Here is a 23,316-nt window from a genome sequence, read left to right as displayed (position 1 = left end):
GAATATATACCAGGAAGCTAAATCATGATGATTGGAAAAAAGAGATTTATGCCAATTTGCTTGAGAATAAATAACCTTATGATTGGAGTCATTTATTTATTCAACAAATATTTACTGAAAAGCCTATTTGTACCGGTTACTGTCTACATGCTTGGATAGGGGAGTAAACAGACAAAACTCTCTGCCCTTATGAAGCTTCCTTTTTAGTGGAAGAATACATAGAAACTTTTGAAAATGAATGGGTTATAATATATAGAGTATTAGATGAAGATATAGGCCATAGAGAAAAACAAAGAAGGAAAAGAGAGAAAAGTATTGGGGATGGGGTGGAGGTTACAATTTGAAACAGGATGGTCAGGGAAGGCCTCACTGAAAAGGTGACATCTGAGCGAAGACCTGAAGGAGATAAGGACGCTTCCTTGGGGGAGAAAATTCCAAGGAGAGGAAGCAGCAAGGGTAAAGGCCATGAGAGGGAGCGTGCTGGGTTTGTTCACTGAAAAGCAAGACCAGTATGGTTAGAACAGAGTAAATAAAGTAGAAAACCAGGAAAGGAAAGCAGAGAGATAATGGGGCTTGACCTTAAAGAAACTTGTAGGTTGTTGTAAGGATTTTGATACTCGAGATGAGATGACTAGTCATGGGGATATTTCCAAGACAGGAGTGATATAATCTGAGCTGTGCTTTCACACAGGAACATTTGAGATTGTGTGGTTGAGAACCAATAAGAATGGGAACAAGGGTGGAAGCAGAACTCTAGTTAGATAGTAGCTGCATTCACAATGACTTCCATCAAGGTAGTGGTAGTACAGATGGCAAAAGGTACCTCTGAATGTATTTTGAATGCAGAGAAAATATGACTTTCTGGTAGACTGGATGTAAAGTGTGAGAGGAGAGAAGTCAACAATGATTCCAAAAGTTTTAGGCTGAACTACCCCCTGGGGAACAGGGGATAGCACTAAGTGGTTCTAGATTGTAGTACTTCTGCTATTTGCTCAAATACTTCCTTTAATTATTTGTTTTGTTGCTTATTTAGTTATCTATTTTCCTGATAAGCTTTAAGGATAGTCTATATGTCATGCTAAGTGGTATTTACTAATAACAATAATTAATGCTATTTATCTATTGCTTAGATCATGCCAAACTTCAAGGTGCCTAATAGTTGATATAAACAACAAAATTCTGTCATAAGAAGGAAGGGTGGCAGGATTTTGTAGTAGAGCAATGTACCAGCCACTGGCTTGACCTTGCCAAAAAAAATTTGAGTGGAGTTCAAGAAGTCACTGTGGATCTTAAAACTAAAGACATGAAACTGAAGCAGAAGTTTGAAATGAACTGTAAGTATTAATGGCAAACCTTAATGCTAATTTAACACACAGCACTCTTAAGTTTGCTTTTCAAAGGAAGCATAATGGGGGAGATATTTAGGAGTCCATTAAACATTTCCAGAATATTGGGTCTATTAAGCATAACCAAGTATAACTAGGTCATGGTGATAAAGATCTCTCTCTATATCCTGGCTTGGATATAGAAATCAACACATGAGCAGGGCTGGAATAAAAATTGCAGGTGCACAGTCAAGGGATCCAACTGTGAGCAGTTGAGAAAACTAGGACAAAGGAACCAAAACAAAGGCTGACAATGTAAGATTTACAAACATGTTAGAGAACATGCTAGAATTTAGAATGATCATCACAAAAGAGTCAAAATATCCTGCTATAAGGGATACGCTACAAGTCAAAGGGAAAACACGAAGTGGAAATCAAGAACACAAGAAAATCTTTGAAGATGTCATTTCTGAAGAAAAGGCAGAAAAATTTGAAGCCAGGGAAATAATTCTAAATTCTCCAAAGAGAATAATCTGTCTAGTCCATTCATTTGTTAAATCCTTTGTTCATTCATTCATTCAGCAGACAGTATATAGGTATTGGAAATACAGTGGAATTTCTTTTTAAAAAGATCTTTGCTCTAAAGGATCTTATAGAAACCAGAGAGTGAATGCCAGGCTGGCTGCAAGACTCTGTGGCTCAGGTTCCTTACATACCTAGGGGATCTATAGCTCTCTCTAAATTAAGCATATTCAGAGGAGAGTCTTAAACCTTTTGCCACAAAGTAGACTAAGACTTTCTCCATACTGCAGCTAAAATAATCCCTTTAAAACATAATCTGACTTTCCTCCTTAAAATCCTGCAATGGTTACCTTTTGTCCTTAGGATAAAATATAATTCCTTAATACATTATCATGATTTGGCCCCTCTTGCTCTCCAGCTTGAACACCCCTCCTTGCAATCTATGCTCTGCTTTTAGTTACTTGAAACCACAATGCTTACTTTTTATTAATTTTTTTTTTTTTTTCAAAATTTCAATAACTTTGGTATAACACAATACTTACTCTTGATATCAGACTCTGGTCTGCCTTCTGTCTGATAAATTCTTTCCTCTCATCCTCATTTGGTTTATTCCTACTAAGTTCTCAGCTTAGACATCACTTCTCTGACCCCTTCTAGGTTAAGTAGTACTCTTTGCTTCCATAATACTGTACTTCATCATTCTTCTCTTACTGTTGTTTATTCAGTTCTATCTTTCTGATAAGTTGTAAGGATAATTCCTGGAGAACAAGATGTATGTCTATTTTGTTTACCACTCCATATTCAGCAACCTCACACAGTGTTTGGCGCCAGGAAAGTATTAATCACATTTGTGGAATTATCTTTTTTAAGAGGCGAGGTCTCATTGTTGCCCAGGCTGGACTTCAACTCTTGGGCTCAAGTGAGCCTCCTGCCTCAGCCTCCTGAGTCACTGGAACTACAGGCACGTGCCACTGTGCCCAGCTTACATTTATAGAACTTTTATTGATAAAATGAATGAATATAAGATCTGTGAGGCAGCTATTGTATCTACTTACTAACCATTATATCCCCAGTACTTCACACAGGGCCTAGAATAAAGTAGCTGCTTATTATATTTTTGACTGACTGAATGAATGAATGAATGCTACCTTTGACCCAAGTCGGTCTTACCTTATTTGCATAAAACTCCTGTAATAAACTGGCACAATATATGACACCCTCGATAGTTTGTTCTCTTTTCCCATAAACTATGCCTCAAAATGCAAGACCCTAAAATCTTAAACTATAGCTGGATCTGGGCTCAACCTGCTGTATACCTGTTTGGATTGAGTCTGATCATTATGCTTTCTTAAGAAACCAAAAGGTACCATTTTCACAGTTCCTTGCAAATAGTGCTTCTAATTTTGCCTGCCCACCCAGTTTCCCATCCTTTGTTTTCCAACTAGGTGGTTACATTGTTCTCCAAGTATCACAAGCTGCTCTGGATATGTACCTGTGAAACAGAAGCACAGATGAAAACAAGGGATCTATCAAGCCCTTGAATAGATGAAAAGCAAATCCCACCTATTAAAGGTTACCTCAGGAAGATGGGTATCTATATATATTTAAAATTTAAAAAATATTAAGCCAGGAAAATAAAACAACATAAAAAGTATCCCCAAGTGGTTGTGGAAGAAATAGTGCATATTCCCTGGTTGGAAGGGTGAAAGGTAAGCTATGGTCAGTCCTGGACATTATCTTGAGGGTTAGGAGGGTATTTTGTCACTACAATTAATGCTAAATGCCTTACAAAGCTTTTAAGAAAATGACACAGTAGAAAAGTGTTCAGTTTTGATGACCAGTTATTAATATATGAATAACCATGCAAGAAATTGCAATAATTCCTGTAAAATTGTTTTAAAGAATATTATAGTACCACCAATATATTTATCATTATAAATACACAGCATAATTATTAAGTGTACTTACATAGTGTAATATAGGCTACCATTCATGGCAAGTTAAAAGTCCCTGTCCTTTTAAAAATAATTTAAAGGAAACAGTACTGAAAAGTACATGAAGTGGTAAATTATCATAGCCATGCAATTATACAACAAACTTCAGAGCATTTCTATACTTTTCTAAGATCACTAATAGACTTTCTCCCTTTCTTCCTTCCTTCCAGCATTTAGTGATAGATTATGTCCAGGCATATGCACAACAGATAGATAGAAAGATGACTAAATCAGAGTCCCTGACAGATTCTTCTCTGCCTGCTAATTTTAACCCATTTCCAGATCTAGTACTTTTTCTTCCTTCAACAATCCTACAGACTGGAGAACTGGTTATAATAGAAGCCAAACTATTGCTCAGATCGGTCCTGGTACCTTCAAAGGAGTCCCAATTGTAGGCCAGCAAACAGAGTAAGAAGAGATGAAAAGATGAAAAGACAGAAGAACAAGGGAAGACCCCCTGGAGGAGGTCTCTAAAGAGTAAAGAACAGACAGAATCAATACACAGGTCTAGGGATGAGCCTTCAATTTCATAAGGTCAACTTTTATGTTAGAACAAAGATGATGAAGATGGCTTCAGACAAATTTGTAGATGAGAGAGAAGGGCAGGAATTTTCAAGTGGTCATATCTCACAGCTTGAATTTTCTCTGTGAAGTAAAACATAAGGTGTTCTGCTAAGGAAGAGGGGAGTCAGTGACAGAATGGAATCTTCAAGAAAGAGTGAAGGTTTGAAACATCACTGTGGAATACAGGAGCAGTGCTCAGGGCCCATCCACTGTATCTGAACTGTACCTGGAGGTACACTGTATCTGAAGTGTTGGTAGCAGAGCTCAGCAGCCTGCATATGGACAGCTACTAATCCAAGTTAAATGGTTTTTGGAAAGGATGAAGCATAAAGAAAAGTGAGTTAGGGTACCGAAGGTGCTAGAAAGAGAATACAGTTATATGCCACAAATTGCAGGATGAATTGGCCAGAATCAGGAAAGAAAGTGACAGAATGAGAGAATACTGAGCAGGAAGAGACTGGAAAGTCTAGAGAATACAAACTTGAGAATGAAATGTGGCTGTTGTCAAAGAATAACATGTATGCTTAGGGGTTCAAAGGTGGAGCAGAGATGAGTGATAACAAGGTTAAAGATGTGAACAGGTTTGTGGATTTTTTTTTTTTTTTTTTTTAAAGCATGGATGAAGAGTGCTGCATTGAGGACACAGATCAAGTTATTCATGTGATAGTAGAAGTTAATGTGGTTAAAATGAAAGGCTCTTTTGTGAAGCTGGTGCAACAAGCAGAGGAAGACAGTGGAAAATCCACAAAGGTACCTTGTTTGCATCAACTAACCTGTATCATCTACTATTCCTTAAAAAATACACTCTTTCTCTGTCTATACTATTCTTCTGTTTTCCTGAAGTTACCTGACTGGTTTATTCTGAAAAAAATTTATCAATTTGAAATAAACTTTTTTAAAGCAGCTCCCCATAGAGAGCTCCCTAAGGCAAACTAATCACAGTGATGATTCAGTTTCAGTTACCGTCTATGAGATCCATCTCTACTAAAATTCTAAATTGTTCTCTAAATTCTCAAAAATGATGACAAGCCACAGTAAAGCAGAAAACACATTTTTTGTTAAAAAAAAAAAAGTGCTATACAAAAATAACAAACGGCAGAATAATGAATATATGGTGTTTTATGTGCAAAATCATCATGTAATTCTCACTAGTGATTAGCACAATGGTTATCTCTATAATACAATAGTCACACAGTCGGACAACCCACTTAGTAAATAATTTAGGCTTACCTGTATTGCAAGGGCACGGGCAACAAGACCTCTCAGGTATTGTAAGGGATCTTCTGGGCCTTCCCACTTGCTCTGCCATGCGAGAGGACACTGCAATTTAAAAAGGGTCAAAATTGAGTTTGTGTATATGATACTACATATAAAAGACTAACAGTGGTGTGATGGAGAAAAATTTTGGCATAATTCACATATACATATGAAATTCATTAAGATATGTCTGTTTTTCTATGATCTCATTAAATTGAATAGTAGAGACAGCAAGAATTAATATTTCTCTAAAAGGAAGAAAAGTACAAGTTCCTGAAAGAATAAATAGATGAACTTAAACTAACATATAAAAAATAGTCAACCATGTTTTCTTAAACAATATTTATTGCATAATGAAACACAAATTTGACAAATTCACTTTATAAGTGGTGAAGATTATAAAACAATCAGCTTTGGTCCCTACAGTATTTTTTAAAACTATAAATAGAGCAAATGGAAACTTTATTCCCCAAACCACATTGAGACATATGAAACAAACAGAAAAAAATAAAAATGAGTGCATTAAATTAAAAACAAATAAAATAAAACCTCTCTAAGAATAGCTGCCTTACAAAAGTTATATTTCTAATATTTGACCTTCCAATAAAGGCATTCTCTGTTAACACAGACTCTTCACTGCACAAGTATTCTTGTAAGTTCATGTTGATTATAATATACCTTTTTGGTGAAGATTTTCCTGATTTTCTAAATATTTTATAAATATCACACAAACTTCTCAACATATTATTTTTCTGAAGTGTGGTAATAAGGAGAGAACATCAATTTTATACCCCAAACACTGTCTGATTACATAGTTAAGAAACTATGGGCTAGAATATATCAATAATGTATAGAAAATGGGAATTGTAAGATGACCAAATTTCGAGTAGAAAAGGACCTTAGAAAACACTGAATCCCTTTACTTTACAGGAATAAAGCAAGCCTTCTTAGGAATGTGATAGATAAGTGCCAGAACTGTGCTTTGATCTAAAACAGGTGTAGTGATTTTGAAACACAACTGCAAATCCTTTGGCACTTTGCCTCTTGAGACTTGAGGTCTGTGCTCCTCTCTTCCAATACAAAGGAAGTGATACTATGCCAGTTTCCAAGTCTAGGCTATAAAAAAATTGGTTGCTTATATTTCCTGCCTTTTGAGACTTTTCATCTCAGAAGCCAGTCACCATGCTGCAGAGCCCAAACTGTCTTTGGAGAGGCCCACGTGGAGATAAACAGAGACCCCCAGCTCTCAGCTGGCACCAACTTGCCAACCATCTGAGTGAGCTGTGTGAAGGAGACAAGCTTTCTCTACCAAGCCCTAGTAAATTCCAGACTTTTAAGCTAAAAATTAATGATTTTTAAAAAATATTATTTTAAGCCAGTAAGTTTTGGTGAGATTTGTTCTGCAGCAAGACAACCGATAACAATTTTGATACACCAGAGGTGGGGTGCTGCCTTAACAAAATCCTGAATCATATGGCATTGGACTTGAGACTAGGTGTGGTGGGTTGAAGCTGGAGGGATCTTTAGGAGAATGTAAGTGAAAACTTAGAGGACTTCTAGGAGACTACTAGAGGAAGCCTGTGGAGCTTTGAGGACTTAAAAAAGGAAGGAAAAATCTCAGACAAACCTCTGTTAAACAACAGGGCTTCAATAAATCTTAAGGGTGTTGTCCCACAGCTGATGCCAAAGAAGCCTAAGATGGAAAGAAAGGCTTATCTTGAAAAGACTTGTGGTTGTGGTTTTTGTCTAATGGAGTGAATCTCAATGAGATTCATAGCAAACTCCCAGTTTTAGAGAAACTGTTCTGGTGTAAACTATCAGTTTAGGATTACAGGGTTAGGAGAGGGTGCACAATTCAAAGAGAACTTGGCTCCAGGGCTTCTATGGGCAGGGTGCAGACTGAGAAAACCACTCAGCTGCAAACATGAGCTATATCTTACTGAAATGTATGGATAATTCAGAGGTTAGAATCAAGAGCTCGAAGGGTAAAGCCAAGAGCAATTAATCATTCCTGGGAAACAATACAACATTCTAATACAGGAACTGGAAACATGAACTTGCTTGGATTTCAGAATTGCTAAGGACATGTTAGCCTCCCAATCTTCCTCTACCCTTTTTGAATAGGAATGTCTGCAGTTATCCTATGCCTGTCCTACCATTTTATATTGGTTTTAAAGGGAATAGGTAACTTGTCACTGTAGTTCACTGGTCTTTAGATGGGAACAATATTTAAGCAGCTATTTTTGAGGAATAAAACCCAAAAAGCCTCATCCATACTTTCACCTGATTTAAATGACAATTTTTTCCCTTTAGCCTTAGCCTGATCCTGTAACGAAATGAAACATGTGGAGGAGTTTGGGAGGAGACGGTTGTATTTTGCATGTGGGGAAACGTAAATAATTTGTGCCTAGAGGGCAGACTGTGGCACTTTTTAAACATGACTCCTAAATTATTTGACACTCCTCTCACTCACAAGAGCCGGCCATGAGCCCACTTTGGAAGCTGAGCCTTGTAAGAAACCCTGAGCCAGAATACTCAGCTAAACCAAACTTGGATTCTAGACCCACAAAAACTGTGATATTATACATTTCTATTGTTTTATGCCACTAAGCCTTAGGACAATTTATTAGTCATCTATAGATGGTTAAGAGAGTTACCAATTTTATTGCCAAGTGTAATACATTAATTCAATAAATGTTTAAGTCATTATTCATCCATTCAGCAATTATTTACTATCTATAATGTGCAGATACTATTAACATAAGGTCCTTGCTATTATGGAGCTTACATTTTATAGCGTGATAGATAATATTTACCTATATAAAAATATTTAATAGTGTTAAACATAATAGGTGATATAATAGAAATGATAATGATAGTGATACATGAGATGAATGAAATATAGTATTTAAAGAAAATTAAAAACCAATAAAGGAGATACAAAGCTGAAGTTTCTTGTGGTGCTTTATGAATAAATTATGTATCATGTTATTAGAGTTTAGAGGGAAAAAATGATTCAATCAAGGAAGTCTTTAAAAAGAGGCAGCTATTAAGCTATGCCTTGAGTTGCAGGAAATTTTTTTAAGCTAATATTTATTGGGTGCTTACTATGTGTTAGTAACTATGGTGAGTGCTTGATAGACACCATCTCATATATTCCTCAAAATAATCCTCAGAAGTGTACTATTAGGTAAGTGCAAAAGTAACTGCAGTTTTTACATTGTTAGAATTTGCTGTTTGATATTGAAATGCATTCTTAAATGTACTTATGTTATACATCATTTTAATGAGCATTTCTCACTTTTTTTTTTTTTTTTCGCTAATGACTTATTGCTTGCTGTTTATGTTTATTGTAGACCATGGAAATGATGTTAGGCAAAAAGCAAATTCGAGTGATTTCCTTATTTGAGTTCAAAATGGGTTGTAAATCAGTGGAGACAACTGGCAACATGAACAACACATTTGGCCCAGGAACTACTAACGAACGCACAGTGCAGTGGTGGTTCAAGAAGTTTTGCAAAGGAGATCCTTGAAGATGAGGACATAGTGGCCAGCTATCGGAAGTTGACAACGACCAACTGAGAGCAATCATCCAAGCTGATCCTCTTACAACTACAGGAGAAGCTGCAGAAGAACTCAACATCAACCATTCTATAGTCATTCAGCATTTGAATCGAATTGGAGAGGTGATAAAAGCTTGATAAGAGGATGCCTCATGAGCTAACGGAAAATTGTTTTGAGGTCTTGTTTTCTCTCATTCTACGTAACAATAATGAACCATTTCTCAATCGGATTGTGATGTACAATCAAAAGTGGATTTTATATGACAACCAGCAATGATCAGCTCAGTGGCTGGATCGAGAAGAAACTTCAAAGCATCTCCCAAAGCCAACTTCCACCAAAAAAAGGTCACGGTCGCTGTTTAGTGCTCTGCTGGTCTGATCCACTACAGCATTCTGAATCCTGGCTTAACTATTACATCTGAGAAGTATGCTCAGCAAATAGCTGAGATGCACCAAAAACTGCAATATCTGCAGCCAGTATTGGTCAACAGAAAGGACCCAATTCTTCTCCATGACAGTGCCCAACCACAAGTTGCACAATCAGTACTTCAAATTTGAATGAATTGAACTACGAAGTTGTGCCTCATTCGCCATATTCACCTGACCTCTCACCAGCTGACTACCATTTCTTTAAGCATCTCAACATTTTGCAAGGAAAACACTTCCACAACCAGCTGGATGCAGAAAATGCTTTCCAAGAGTTTCTCGAATCCCAAAGGATAGATTTCTATGTTACAGGAATAAACCAATGCATTTCTTATTGGCAAAATGTGTTGATTGTAATGGTTCCTATTTTGATTAATAAATATATCTTTGAGCCTAGTTATTAATATAAAAACTTAAAATTCATGATCCAAAACCACAATTACCTTTGCACCAACTTAATATTATAATTTCCATTTTACAGAGGAGAAAATGTAGACACAAAGAGAATAGCATGTTCAAAAATCACAGAGCTAGCAAATGGCAGATCCAGGATGTAAACCCCCGGGTAACTAGGCTCTAGAGTCCATATCAGCACCAATACTGTCTTCATAGATTTTTCTATAACGATTTATATATATTAAACCATTTGAGATTCAATATAAGATAATTATGTATTGGGAATTAAATTTATAATGATGGAGACACTAAGACTTTATTTAACTAATCTTAAAGTTTTTTGTTTGTTTGTTTGTTTTTAAACTAAGTGATAGAGAAGTTGAATCCAGGTCTAACCGTAAATGTAACCTCTTTTCACCATCCCATGCGTTTCATGAAAGATGTCACAAAAGCAGAACCAGTTGTAACCAGGGTGTTCATTTGTTAAGTCACTCTCTCTCAAATATCAATTAAGTCATTATGCAGCAAGTATGAGTAAATAGCTGCTATCTGCCCATCATCTGTTAACTGCTGAGGATACTAAGTCACAACACAATTCTTGTCTATAAAAGCTTATGATAGAGAGGGAAATCGACAATAAAAGAGATGGCTATGGACAATAAATTGAGCTCCCCAATAGCAATAAGCACAGTGATTGTGAACACGAAGGTAGAGTATATCAAATTCAAACTGCGTGGAATGGCAAGAGTTAGGAAAGGCTTTCTGGTAGAGATCATGCTTGATATGAGTCTCAAAAGGTAAATGAATAGTCGGTCTTTTCCTGAGTATCTATAATAGGTAAAGACAGCAGGGAAAGGAATAAGCATTAGTAAGACGAGAGAAATGGGCTGATGAATTAAGGATGACATCATAAAATTTGTGGTTGTTTATACTAAGGAATTTAAATTTTATCTGGAAAGCAATGATAAAACTAAATTAACCTTTAAGCGAGGAAGTGACACAACAAATTTGGATTTTTAAAAGATTATCCTAGTAGAGATGGGAAGAACAACATTAGGAAGATGAAACTGCAATCACGGAAGTGAGTTAAGAATGCACGGTAATATTCTAAACGTGAGTCAATGAAGAATCATGTGAAAATGAGAATAAGAAGAATAACAATAGCAAACACTTTTATAGCACTTACAGGCACTGTTATACATATTTTATCTACATTGAGACTTTTATGACAACCCTCTGAAGTGGGTATAATTATTACCATTTCAAATATCTGGAAACTTATGTAGAGAAAGGTGAAGTGACTTGCACACACACACACAAAAAAAAAACACTCTAGTACAATCTTGGATGTTTTAATTTCCACTCTACAATCTTAATATGTTTATTGTATGAACCTTAAAAAATGGCCACTTGTAGGAATTTTCCTCCCTTCTGTATTTAATGATGGAATTATTTGTACTACTAACAAATATCACTATCCCACTGGTAAAAATAATAGCTTGTTTCTCAGATAGGAGTGCAATACCAGTAATCCATTATCTGCATACTGTTGAAGTTAAACCAACATTGGATTTTAGGTTTTGAAAATGTCAGAAGAACTTTCATTTGATTCTAGCTTATTGCAGTGCCTGAAATAGGGAGACAGCACTGTAATTGTAATTTATTTCAAACACTAGCAGTTGCACAAGGTTTTTATGATGTGTGAAAACAGATTCAGTTTACAATTTAAAAAAAAGAAATGCAGAGAGGTCACTGCAATTTCAATTTCATATGCAATGATTAATAATAGATACAATTTAAGATTATCACTAATTCCTACACTTGCCATAATTTACAACTCTACTCAATTAATTGAAATAACTAAAACCTATTTCACAAACATACATAATTAGAAATTTGTATTTCAGAAGGATAAAGACAAGTTTCAGAGCGAAACAATTTAACGAGAGCCCTTACCATCTATCTATACTTAAGAGGAAGTACAACACAGACAATGAGTAATTTGTGATAAAAGTTACAGCAGATCCCAGTTTAATCTTAAGACCTTTGTTCAGCTCCATGGGCACATCACAGTATTTCTGTAGCATTCAATTTTTTTTTTTTTTTATCGGTACAGAAAAAGGGTTATGAAATGGCACGTGAGCAAACTAAGGACTTTCAGATCTAAAAGATTTAATTGAATGATTCTCTTTTAAAACATAAATCATTTTTTGAATCTATTTTATGTTTTTCCTTCTCAAAGAAGATCTTCTATTACTTGCTTTCTATGATAAACGTCAGCTTGTTTTTTGTTTTTGGTTTTTTTTTTTTTGAGACAGGGTCTCACTCTGTCACCCAGGCTGGAGTACAGTGGCATGATCATGGCTCACTGCAGCTTAGACTTCCCAGGCTCAGGTGATCCTTCTACCTCAGCCTCCTGAGTAGGTGGAACTACAGGCACCCACCACCATACCTGGCTAATTTTTGTATTTTTTGTAGAGGCGGGGTTTTGCCATGTTGCCCAGGCTGGTCTTGAACTCCTAGGCTCAAGTGATCCGCACGCCCTGGCCTCCCAAAGTGCTAGGATTACAGGTATGAGCCACTGCGCCCAGCCAGATTTTTTCAATTAAAAAAATAAAATGCTTGTTATCTTAAGAGTTTACACTGTTATAAAAAGGAAGGTGGAAGCAATCCACATTAATCCATGGATGAATGAACAAAATGTGGCATATACATACAATGGAATATTACTCACCTTAAAAAAGAAAAAACATTTTGATATATACTACAGCATGAATGTTCCTTGAGGACATTTTACATAATAAGACAGACACACAAAGACAAATACTGTTATGATTCCACTTAAATGAGATACCTAAAGTACCAAGATTCATAGAGACAGAAAGTAGATGGTGGTTGCCAGGGGCTGGGGAAGGGGTGAACGAGAGCTGTTGTTTAATGGGACAGAGTTTCAGGTTTTCAAGATGAAGAGTTCTGGCAATTAGCTGTACAGCAATGTCAATGTACTTTACTGAACTGTACTTAAAAATGGTTAACATAGTAAATTTTGTGTCGTGTATATTTTGCCACAGTAAAATAAAAACTTCATTGGGAAAAGGTTAAGAAAGGCTACTAATTTCCTTTCGTGAATTTTTGCTCGCCATCACTGTATGTTAGTTTTTGTTATTTATATTGAGTTCACTGAATATAGACTATATACTCTTCATTTTTCCTATCTCCAGAGCCTGGTATAATATAGAGAACCCGTGGTAGATGGGCAATAAATATTTGCTAAATGTTACTTATTACATCATCCAACTGTAAGCTTTTTCTTAACCAAACTCCCCCTTCCTCCTCTTTTTCAGATATTCTGAAAAAAATATATAGCTCATGTTATAGAGAGACCATATACCCATTTGACTAATGATGCCTGTTGTCCCAGAGTTCCATTCAGGTAGCAGGCTGTTTTACTCTATCAGGGTCCTCCGATTAAAGGTTATTTCTGGGTGTGTCTGTGAGGGTGTTTACAGAAGAGATTAGTATTTGAGACTGAATTTTATATATATATTTATGTATGCTTTTTATTTATATATATTCATATTATAATCTGGTTCTGTTTCTTGGAAGAACTCTAGTACAGTGGAGAATGAAATTCTATTCAAAATTGTACACTTTAAAAAAATCTAGTTAATATTGCTATGGACTGAATGTGTCCCCACAAGACGCATATGTTGAAATCTTAAGTCCCAGTGTGATGATAATAGGAGGCGAGGTCTTCGAGAAGTAATAAGCTCACAAGAGTGGAGCAGCCCCTCATGGTGGGATTAGTGCCCTTGTAAAAAGAGAGAGGGCTTGCTTTCTCTTTCTTCCCTCCACAGTGTGAAGATACAAGGAAAAGATGGCCATCTGTAAACTTTCATCAGACACCAGATCTGCCAGCCCCTTGATCTTGGACTTCCCAGCTTTCAGAACTGTGAGAAATGTCTATTATTTAAGCCACCTAGTCTATAGTATTTTGTTGTGACAATTTGTCTAAGACAGTATTTGTCTTTTAAAATATGAACAGATTGTACTATCTACAGCATGGTATATATTAAGAATACTTACAGTGAAGCTTAGCTCTGGGAGAGATGAAGGTAAGTTTATCATTAAGTACGTTCAGCAAGTAAAATTATAATCTGTAACATTTCTTTCATCTAGTAAAACTACACTGAATGTATATTTACTTCATGAAATTTACCAAAATAGTATTTAATAAGATGTCTTCATGCTTTTACATTCCTTGAGAGTTCAAAAAATTGTGGATTATTTCCACATTGTTTTCTGTGATATACTCATTTAGGCCAGTATTATGTTGCCATAGTTAAAAGTATGTACATATGTAGGCATGTTGGGGTTATAATTTCTATTAATATTTTCTCAAAGATTTTAACCAAACATACATCAAGAATAGAGTTAAATGGGCTCTGTGGGTTTACACTAAAATTTGATCTATAAACATTGTAAAGCTAATAGTATTGAGTTTTGATTTCCACAATTTAACACACTAACCACGTTAAATGAGCCATAACAAGAAAAAAAAATCAACACATTTATGAATTTTTATATAGAATTTATTTTAAAATGACTACTAATGCAAAATGGCACAAAAATATTTCAATAGTAATTGTTCATTTCATTTAGTATGAGTGGCTATTAATATAAATTAGAACACAAAACAATTTCTGAGCCAGTCGCACTAATTTCTGTGCATTAATACAACCAATCAATCAAATGCTTGAGATGAAACAAACTTGAGTTCAAGCCCATTAGTTTGTTTTATCTTTGATACTAAATTAGCCAGCTATTAATTGAAGCACAAACTAGATAACAATTATCAGTTTAGCCACAGATTTTGTGTGTTTACGTGCATGGATGTTGAAAAATCTTGCATATAGTCTTCCAAGCTAACGCAAAAGTTCAGTAAATTCTAAATTAAATGGAATTTTAGGGTCTAAATAGTATCTAAACTTGTATAGAGTAAAATCAAAATATAACTAAAAATTATTGACAATATTTTCACTCTCAAAAGTTTCTTTGTTTCCATTTGTAATTCATCAGTCCTCCCTCCACCAACTAATTAACAGACAATTGCTGGTATGTTAATACGTACCTCCGAGACCAGCTGCATCACGGAGACCCTAACCCAGCAGTGCTAGAGGAATTAAAGACACATGCACAGAAACACAGAGTGTGGAGTGGGAAATCAGGGGGCTGACAGCCTTCAGAGCTGAGAGCCTCAAACAGAGTTTTACCCACATATTTATTGACAGCAAGCCAGTGATAAACATTGTTCCTACAGGTTATAGATTAACTAAAAGTATTCCTTACGAGAAACAAAGGGCTGGGCTCTGGCTAGTTATCTGCAGCAGGAACATGTCCTTAAGGCACAATCACTCATGCTATTGTTTGTGGTTTAAGAGCGCCTTAAGTGGTTTTCCGCTCTGGGTGGGCCAGGTGTTCCTTGCCCTCATTCCGGTAAACCCACAACCTTCAGTGTGGGCGTCATGGCCATCACGAACATGTCACAGTACTGCAGAGATTTTGTTTATGGCCAGTTTATGACCAGATTTGGGGGCCTGTTCCCAACAACATACTAGTTTGAATTTTCTAGAATTATGTATATAATTAAATTTATATATATATATAGTATTATAAATATTAAACTTTTAACCTTCCTTTTTTTTTTTTTTGCTATGTACAATTATTTTGAGTTTTATCCAGTAATGTGATTGAACCAGCTCACAAAGGCTAGTGAGAGCCAAGTCTTAAAATTTTACAAATGATGTAAGTTCATTGTTAAATAGCCATTATTTAAAAAGTTTTATGAATTTACAATTAAATGTTATTTTAAAACAGTTAACAAATATTCTCAAACCTCATCTCTTCATAATTATTTTACAATTTTTATTATGTTATGTCCCCTCAGACATCTTGTTGAAAGCTAGTCACTAATGGTACTAGGGAGGTGGGGCCTTTGGAAGGAATTAGGTTATGAGGGTGAAGGTTATGAGGCTTCACCCTCATAAATGGGATTAATGCTCTTACAGGAAGAGGTTAGAGAGCTAGCCTGCACTCTTTCCACCATATGAGGATACAAGGAAAAGTTGGCCGCTGTTATCAGAACCCAACCATGCTGGCACCGATCTTAGATTTCTCAGCCTTCAGAACTGTAAGAAATACATGTTTAAGCCACCTAGTCTATTAAAATTTGTTATAGCAACCTGAATAAAGAATGATGTTTATTTAAGCTGGGCCAGGTGGCGTACACCTGTAATCCCAGCACTTTGAGAGGCTGAGGCAAGAGGATCACTTGTTCAAAAACAGCCTGGTCAACATAGAAACTATCGCTACAGAAAATTTAAAAAATTAGCCTGGTGTGAGGGCATGCGCCTGTACTCCTAGCTACTCAGGAGGCTGAGGTGGGAGGATCTATTGAGCTCAGGAGTTGGAGGTTGCAGTGAGCTAGGATTGTACCACTGCATTCCAGCCTAGGTGACAGAGTGAGACCCTGTCTCTACAAAAACAAACAAAAACTGTGTTCAAGATTATGTCTATTGGATATAAGATAGAAGAAATACTGGATAGAAGACATGGATACAAGAAATACTATAAAATAGTTTGCTACTAGGCATCTCTTCCTCACTCCACATTCATTGACCTTATATTGGTAACTTGAAACCAGCCATGGTAGCAGCATTGGTACCATGGAAATGAGAAATGCTATAGATCAAGGCTTCCTCCTCTTTCTTTCTTTCTTTTTTTTTTTTAAGAGCCAGTTTTAAAACATTTGCCGGCAGAACACTGGGTGTATCCACGCAGTTGCATAAATCAAATAGTCATTGTTTGTATTTCTGAGTAGTATTCCAATTTTATGGATATAACAAAAACGTATCATTTCACCTCTTGAATGTTGAGTTGTTCACAAATAAGTGTTTGTATGGCATATGCTTTCATTTCTCTTGGGTAAATATTCACGAGTGATATGTTAATATAAGCTAATATGTTAAGTATATGTTTAACCTTATAAGAAAAAGCTAAACTATCAGCAGTATCTGAAAATTCAATCTGTTCCAGATCCATAACAACACTTGGTACCATTTGGCTTTTTAATTTAAGCTATAAACCAATCAAGCTAGTGTGCAGGGCTGTCTCATTGTGATTTTAAAAAATTGTTTTTACTGATATATAATTAACATACCATCAAACCCACCTCTCTATAGTGTATGATTTAGTGGGTTTTAATATATTCACAAGGGTGTACGAGCATAACCATTAATTCCAGAATATTTTTATCAATCTCCCAAAATACTCTGGATCCATGCAGTCACTCTCCATTTCCCCATGAACAAAGGATGGTTTTCCGTTAAATTAAATTTCCATTAAATTCCATTTAATTTCTTTCAGTGATGTTGTGTAGCTCTCAGTGCACAAGTCTTGATCTCCTTTTGTTAAATTTATTCCCATCCATTTCATTTTTTTCAATGCTATTATAAGTGGAATTAAGATCTTAATTTCATTTTGGATACTGTGAGTGCCATATACTAGGATTCATTGCTATTATATAGAAATACAACTGATCTTTATATATTGATATTCTTACTGCAGTTCTGATATTCATAATGACACCTACATTTTTATGTGCTTCTTTCCCATCCACAAGTCCTAATATCTATAGAATTTTTTTTTTGCATTTTTATAATTGAGATGTTTGCCTTTTCATTATTGAGTTTTTAAACAAAATCTATTCTAGATGTAGGTTCCTTTGTTAGGTATATGTCTTGAAATTATTTTCTCCTATTCTGTGACTCACTTTTCATTTTTATAAGTGTCTTCTAAAGAGAAAGTTAAAATTTTGATAACGTCCAATGTATCGTTTTTTTTCTTTTTATAGTTCGTTTTTGGTGTCTTATTTAAGAAATCACTGCCAAACACAAAATCACTAAAATTTTCTCCTATATATTTTTTGTTAAGTTTTATTAATATTTATGATTACTTTGGGGATAATTTTTGTATATCTTTGGAGACACAGTTACAGGGTTTTTTTTTTTTTTTTCTTTTTGGCTTTTGGCTATTCAGTTACTCTAGCACCATTTGTTAAAGAGATTTTTCCTTTTCTTATTTAATTACCTTAGCCTATTGGTGAAAATCAATTGAATATATATTTCTGGGTCTATCTGGATTCTTATTCCATTTCACTGATCTTCACTGATTCCTTCCATTCCATTGATCCATTCCAATCCATTGATTAGTGGATTCCATTCCACTGATCTTCATTCCATTGATCTCTCTTCCATTCCATTGATCTTTGTATCTGTCTTTATGCCAATGCCACAGTATTTTGATAACAATCTCTTCATAATGTTTGAAATCACAAAGTGTAAGACCTTCCATTTTTTTCTCCTGTTTTCACAAAAGGGTATACAGTAGATCCTTTGCATTTTTGCAAAAAGAAAAAAAATACACTCAACTTGCCAATACTTATGAAAAAATCCTGCAGAGAGGTATTCCTAGCTGTTGGGTTGAGATTATGGAGTTTTCTAGATATAGGATCATGTCATCTGCAAACAAAAATAATTTGATTTCCTCTCTTCCTATTTGAGTACCGTTTATCTCTTTCTCTTGCCCAATTGCCCTGGCCAGAACTTTCAATACTATGTTGAATAGGAGTGGTGAGAGAGGGCATTCTTGTGCCAGTTTTCAAGTGGAGTGCTTCCAGCTTCTGCCCATTCATTATTATATCGCTATGGGTTTGTCATATATGGCTATTTTGAGACACGTTCCTTCAGTACCTAGTTTATTGAGAGTTTTTAACATAAAAGGATGTTGAATTTTACAGAATGCCTTTTGTGCATCTATTGAGATAATCACGTGTTTTTTGTCTTTCATTCTGTTTATGCAATAAAACACATTTATTGATTTGCATATGTTGAACAAACCTTGCATCCCAGGGATGAAGCCAACTTGATTGCGGTGGATAAGCTTTTTGATGAGCTGTGGGATTCAGTTTGCCAGTATTTTATTGAGAATTTTTACATGGATGTTCATCAAAGATATTGGCCTACAGTTTTCTTTTTTTGTTGTATCTCTGCCAAGTTTTGGTGTCAGGATGACGTTGGCTTTATAGAATAAGTTAGGGAACAATCTTTTCTTTTCAATTTTTTGGAATAGTTGCAGTAGAAATGGTACAAGCTCTTCTTTGTACCTCTGGTAGAATTCAGCTGTGAACCCATCTGGTCTTGGGCCTCTTTTGGTGGTAGGCTATTTATTACAGCCTCAATTTCAGAACTCATTATTGGTCTATTCAGGGATTCAATTTCTTCCTGCTTCAGTCTTGGGAGGGTATATGTGTCCAGGAATTTATCCATTTCTTCTAGATGTTCTGGTTTATGTCTATAGAGGTGTTTACAGTATTCTGTGATAGTCATTTGTGTTTTTCTGTGGCATCAATGGTAATATCTCCCTTATCATTTCTGACTGTGTTTATTGGATCCTTCTCTCTTTTCTTCTTTATGATTCTAGCTAGTGGTCTATTTTATTATTTTAAAAAATGGCTCTTGGATTCTTTGATTTTTTTGAAAGGCTTTTCACGTCTCTATCTCCTTAAGTTCAGCTCTGATCTTGGTTATTTCTTGTCTTCTGCTAGCTTTGGGGTTTGTTTGCTCTTGGTTCTCTAATTCTTTATGATATAATTTTGAGATGTATAAAGTTAAGATCTTCTTTGCTAGCCTGGTTATTCCTTTCACTTTCACTCCTTTCTCTACCATGGCCCTCTTTATAGGAGTGGTTCTCAAAGTGTGGTCTCCAGACCAGTATCATTAGCATCACCTGAGAACTTGGCAGAAATATGAATTCTTGTACCACCCCCCACCTACCCTCCAGACTACTGAATCAGAAATTCTTAGTGTGTTTCCTTGCAATGTTTTATCAAGGCCTTGAGATGCACCCATCAACCCATCATCTACATTAGGTATTTCTCCTAATGCTATCCCTCCCCCGCCGCCCAGGCCCCACCAGTCCCCACCAGGCCGCAGTGTGTGATGTTACCCACCCTGTGTCCATGTGATCTCAATGTTCAATTCCCACCTAAGAGTGAGAACATGTGGTGTTTGGTTTTCTGTCCTTGTGATAGTTTGCTGAGAATGATAGTTTCCAGCTTCATCCATGTCCCTGCAGAGACATTCATGTCCCTGTAGAGGACATGAACTCATCCTTTTTTATGGCTGCATAGTATTCCATTGTGTATATGTACCACATTTTCTTAATCCAGTCTATCATTCATGGACAACTGGGACGGTTCCAAGTCTTTGCTATTATGAATGGTGCCATAATAAACATACATGTGCATGTGTCTTTATAGTACTATGATTTATAATCTTTTGGATATATACCCAGTAATGGGATAGCTGGGTCAAATGGTAATTCCAGTTCTAGATCCTTGAGGAATCGCCACACTGTCTTCCACAATGGTTGAACTAATTTACACTCCCACCAACACTGTACAAGTGTTCCTATTTCTCCACATCCTTTCCAGGATTTTTCTGACTTTTTAATGATGTTTTTTCCTGACTTTTTAATGATCGCCATTCTAACTGGCATGAGATGGTATCTCATTGTGGTTTTGATTTGCATTTCTCTGATGACCAGTGATGAGCATTTTTTCATGTGTCTGTTGGCTGCATAAATGTCTTCTTTTGAGAAGTGTCTGTTCATAACCTTTGCCCACTTTTTGATGGGTTTTTTTTTTCTTGTAAATTTGTTTAAGTTCTTTGTAGATTCTAGATATTAGCCCTTTGTCAGATGGGCAGATTGAAAAAATTTTCTCCCATTCTGTAGGTTGCCTGTTCACTCTGATGGTAGTTTCTTTTGCTGTGCAGAAGCTCTTTAGTTTAATTAGATCCCATTTGTCAATTTTGGCTTTTGTTGTCATTGCTTTTGGTGTTTTATCATGAAGTCTTTGCCCATGCCTATGTCCTGAATGGTATTGCCTAGGTTTTCTTCTAGGGTTTATGGTTTTAGGTCTAACATTTAAGTCTTCAATCCATTTTGAATTAATTTTTTGTATAAGGTGTAAGGAAAGGATCCAGTTTCAGTTTTCTACATATGGCTAGCCAGTTTTCCCAGCATCATTGATTAAATAGGGAATCCTTTCCCCATTGCTTGTTTTTGTCAGGTTAGTCAAAGTTTTTTTCTAATTCTGTGAAGAAAGTCAATGGTAGCTTGATGGGAATAGCACTGAATCTATAAATTACTTTGGGCAGTATGGCCATTTTCATGATATTGGTTCTATGGTGGTACATACACATAGATTTTTTTTTCCATTTGTTTATGTCCTGTCTTATTTCCTTGAGCAGTGGTCTATAGTTCTTCTTGAAGTGGTCCTTCACATCCCTTGTAAGTTGTATTCTTAGGTATTTTATTCCCTTTCTAGCAGTTGTGAATGGGAGTTCACTCATGATTTGGCTCTTTGCTTTTCTATTATTGATGTATAGGAATGCTTGTGATTTTTGCACACAGTTTTATATCCTGAGATTTTGCTGAAGTTGCTTATTAGTTTAAGGAGTTTTTGGGCTGAGACAATGGGCTTTTCCAAAACCATGTTGTCTGCAAACAGAGACAATTTGACTTCCTCCATTCCTAGCTGAAGATCCTTTATTTCTTTCTCTTGCATCTTTGCACTGGCCAGAACTTCTGATACTATGTTGAATAGGAGTTGTGAGAGAGGGCATCCTTGTCTTGTGCCAGTTTTCAAAGGGAATGCTTCTAGTTTTTGCTCATTCAGTATGATATTGGCTATGGGTTTGCTGTAAATAGCTCTTATTATTTTGAGATGTTCCATCAATACCTAGTTTATTGAGAGTTTTTAGCATGAAGGGTGTTGAATTTTGTCAAAGGCCTTTTCTGCATCTATTGAGATAATCATGTGTTTTTTGTCATTGCTTCTGTTTATGTGATGGATTATATTTATTGGTTTACATATGTTGAACCAGCCTTGCATCCCAGGGATGAAGCCAAATTCATCATGGTTTTTAATGTGCTGCTTGATTTGGATTACCAGTATTTTGTTGAGAATTTTTGCATTGATGTTCATCAGGGATACTGGCCTGAAATTTTTTGTGTGTGTGTCTCTGCCACGCTTTGGTATCAGGATGATGCTGGCCTCATAAAATGAGTTAGGGAGGAGTCCCTCTTTTTCTATTGTTTGGAATAGTTTCAGAAGGAATGGTAATAGCTTTTCTTTGTAACTCTTGTAGAATTCACTGTGAATCCATCTGGTCCTGGGCTTTTTTTGGTTGGTAGGCTATTAATTACTGCCTCATTTTCAGAACTCGTTATTGGTCTAATCAGGGATTCTACTTCTTCCTGGTTTAGTCTTGGGAGGGTGTATGTGTCCAAGTATTTATCAATTTCTTCTAGATTTTCTAGTTTATTTGCATAGAGGTATTTATAGTATTCTCTGATGGTAGTTTGTATTTCTGTGGGATCAGTGGTGATATCCCCTTTATCATTTTTTGTTTTATCTATTTGATTCTTCTCTCTTTTCTTCTTTTAGTCTAGCTAATGGTCTATTTTTTAGTCTCTAAAAAAAACCAGCTCCTGTATTCATTGATTTTTTGAAACGTTTTTTGAAGGGTTTTTCATGTCCGTATCTCCTTCACTTCTGGTCTGATCTTAGTTATTTCTTGTCTTCTGCTAGCTTTTAAATTTGTTTGCTCTTGCTTCTCTAGTTGTTTTAATTGTGATGTGAGGGTGTCAAATAATCTTTTCCTTTGTTGTAACAACAATGTTTGTAAGTTACTTTTGTAACGTTTAAGTATACAATACGGTATTGTTAACTCTAAGTTCTATGTTGTACAGTAGAACTTATTCATCTTGCGTGTCAAACTTTGTATCCTTTGTTAGGTTTTGATATCAGGCAATGCTGGTCTCAGAAAAGTTAGGAATAGAATCCCATCTCTTCTATTTTGTGGAAGAGCTTGCACAAAGTTGGCAGTATGTCTTCCTTAAATATTAGTTAGATTTTACCAGTGAATTCTAGAAGCTCTCATTGTGAGGTTTTAAAAAATTCAGCTTCTTTGATATAGGCTGTTAAGCGTATGCATTTCTTCTTGAACTTGCTTTGGTGGTTAATTTCCTTTTTTTTCTTTTTTGAGATGGAGTCTTGCTCTGCCTCCCAGGCTATAGTGCAGTGGCAGAATCTTGGCTCACTGCAATCTCCGCCTCCTGGGTTCAAACAGTTCTTCTGCCTTA

At 35.8% G+C, this 23,316-nt stretch overlaps 1 protein-coding gene across 2 annotated transcripts in view; it reads right to left on the bottom strand.

Annotated features, from left to right (window-relative positions):
* The window catches only part of DYNC2H1 (dynein cytoplasmic 2 heavy chain 1), a 357,072-nt gene that overhangs the window by 37,190 nt on the left and 296,566 nt on the right, over positions 1-23,316 (bottom strand). For both annotated transcript variants that reach the window (XM_025357391.1, XM_025357392.1), the window contains one exon: positions 5,636-5,725. In XM_025357391.1, the coding sequence (XP_025213176.1) occupies positions 5,636-5,725 (90 nt within the window). The remainder of the gene's footprint in view (positions 1-5,635; positions 5,726-23,316) is intronic.

The sequence above is a fragment of the Theropithecus gelada genome, chromosome 14 (assembly GCF_003255815.1).
Source record: "Theropithecus gelada isolate Dixy chromosome 14, Tgel_1.0, whole genome shotgun sequence".
In the NCBI taxonomy this organism is placed as follows: Eukaryota; Metazoa; Chordata; class Mammalia; order Primates; family Cercopithecidae; genus Theropithecus; species Theropithecus gelada.
The sequence above is the reverse complement of the archived record's forward strand: the minus strand, read 5'-3'. Positions and strand labels throughout refer to the sequence as shown.